The sequence below is a fragment of the Nannochloropsis gaditana genome, assembly GCF_000240725.1.
Source record: "Nannochloropsis gaditana CCMP526 unplaced genomic scaffold scaffold692, whole genome shotgun sequence".
Taxonomy (NCBI): Eukaryota; class Eustigmatophyceae; order Eustigmatales; family Monodopsidaceae; genus Microchloropsis; species Microchloropsis gaditana.
Window position 1 is genome coordinate 13,365 of NW_005803261.1, and position 585 is coordinate 13,949.

Genomic DNA, 585 nt, shown 5'->3' on the forward strand with positions numbered 1-585 from the left:
CATGATGGGATGGCTAGTGCGTGAGATCGAGCGTCGCAGGGTGACCCTGGACGAGACATGCACACACGATGGGACCGTCATCGAAGATAGGGGCACGGTGCACCTTGTGCAAAGTCCTCCATCCAAGCACGTACCATGCCATCAGATGAGGACGCGATTCCGTTCCACTGACGGGAACCAGCGGCGGTTTGCTCCGTCCAGGTGACGCCCGCGTCGGTCGATTTATAGATGGAGCCATTATATACCACGGCGGCAAGTTTCTGTACATGAGGGGATGGGCAGTTGACAAGGATGCGTCAGATCGAGCATCGCATGGCGACCTTAGATGAGACATGCACGCACGATGAGATCATCATCCAAGAGAGGGGCATGGTGCACCTTGTGAAATGGCCGGCATCCACACACGTACCGTGCCATCGGACGAGGACGCGATCGACCTCCAGTCACGTGAACCAGCAGCGGTCTGCTCCGTCCAGGTGTTGGTCGGAGCTGCCGTGGGCTGCATCGTCGGCGCCATGGTCGGAGCCGCCGTGGGCTGCATTGTAGGCTGCATCGTTGGCGCCATGGTCGGAGCCGCCGTGGGCT

General features: G+C 60.0%; 1 protein-coding gene across 1 annotated transcript; it reads right to left on the reverse strand.

Annotated features, from left to right (window-relative positions):
* Positions 1-128: 128 nt before the first annotated feature.
* Positions 129-565, reverse strand: NGA_0477100 (uncharacterized protein; the record flags this gene model as incomplete). The annotated part of the gene is made up of 2 exons (XM_005853891.1): positions 129-260; positions 410-565. Coding segments are annotated over 2 exons (288 nt in total), but the record flags the coding sequence as incomplete, so codon positions are not given.
* Positions 566-585: the final 20 nt, after the last annotated feature.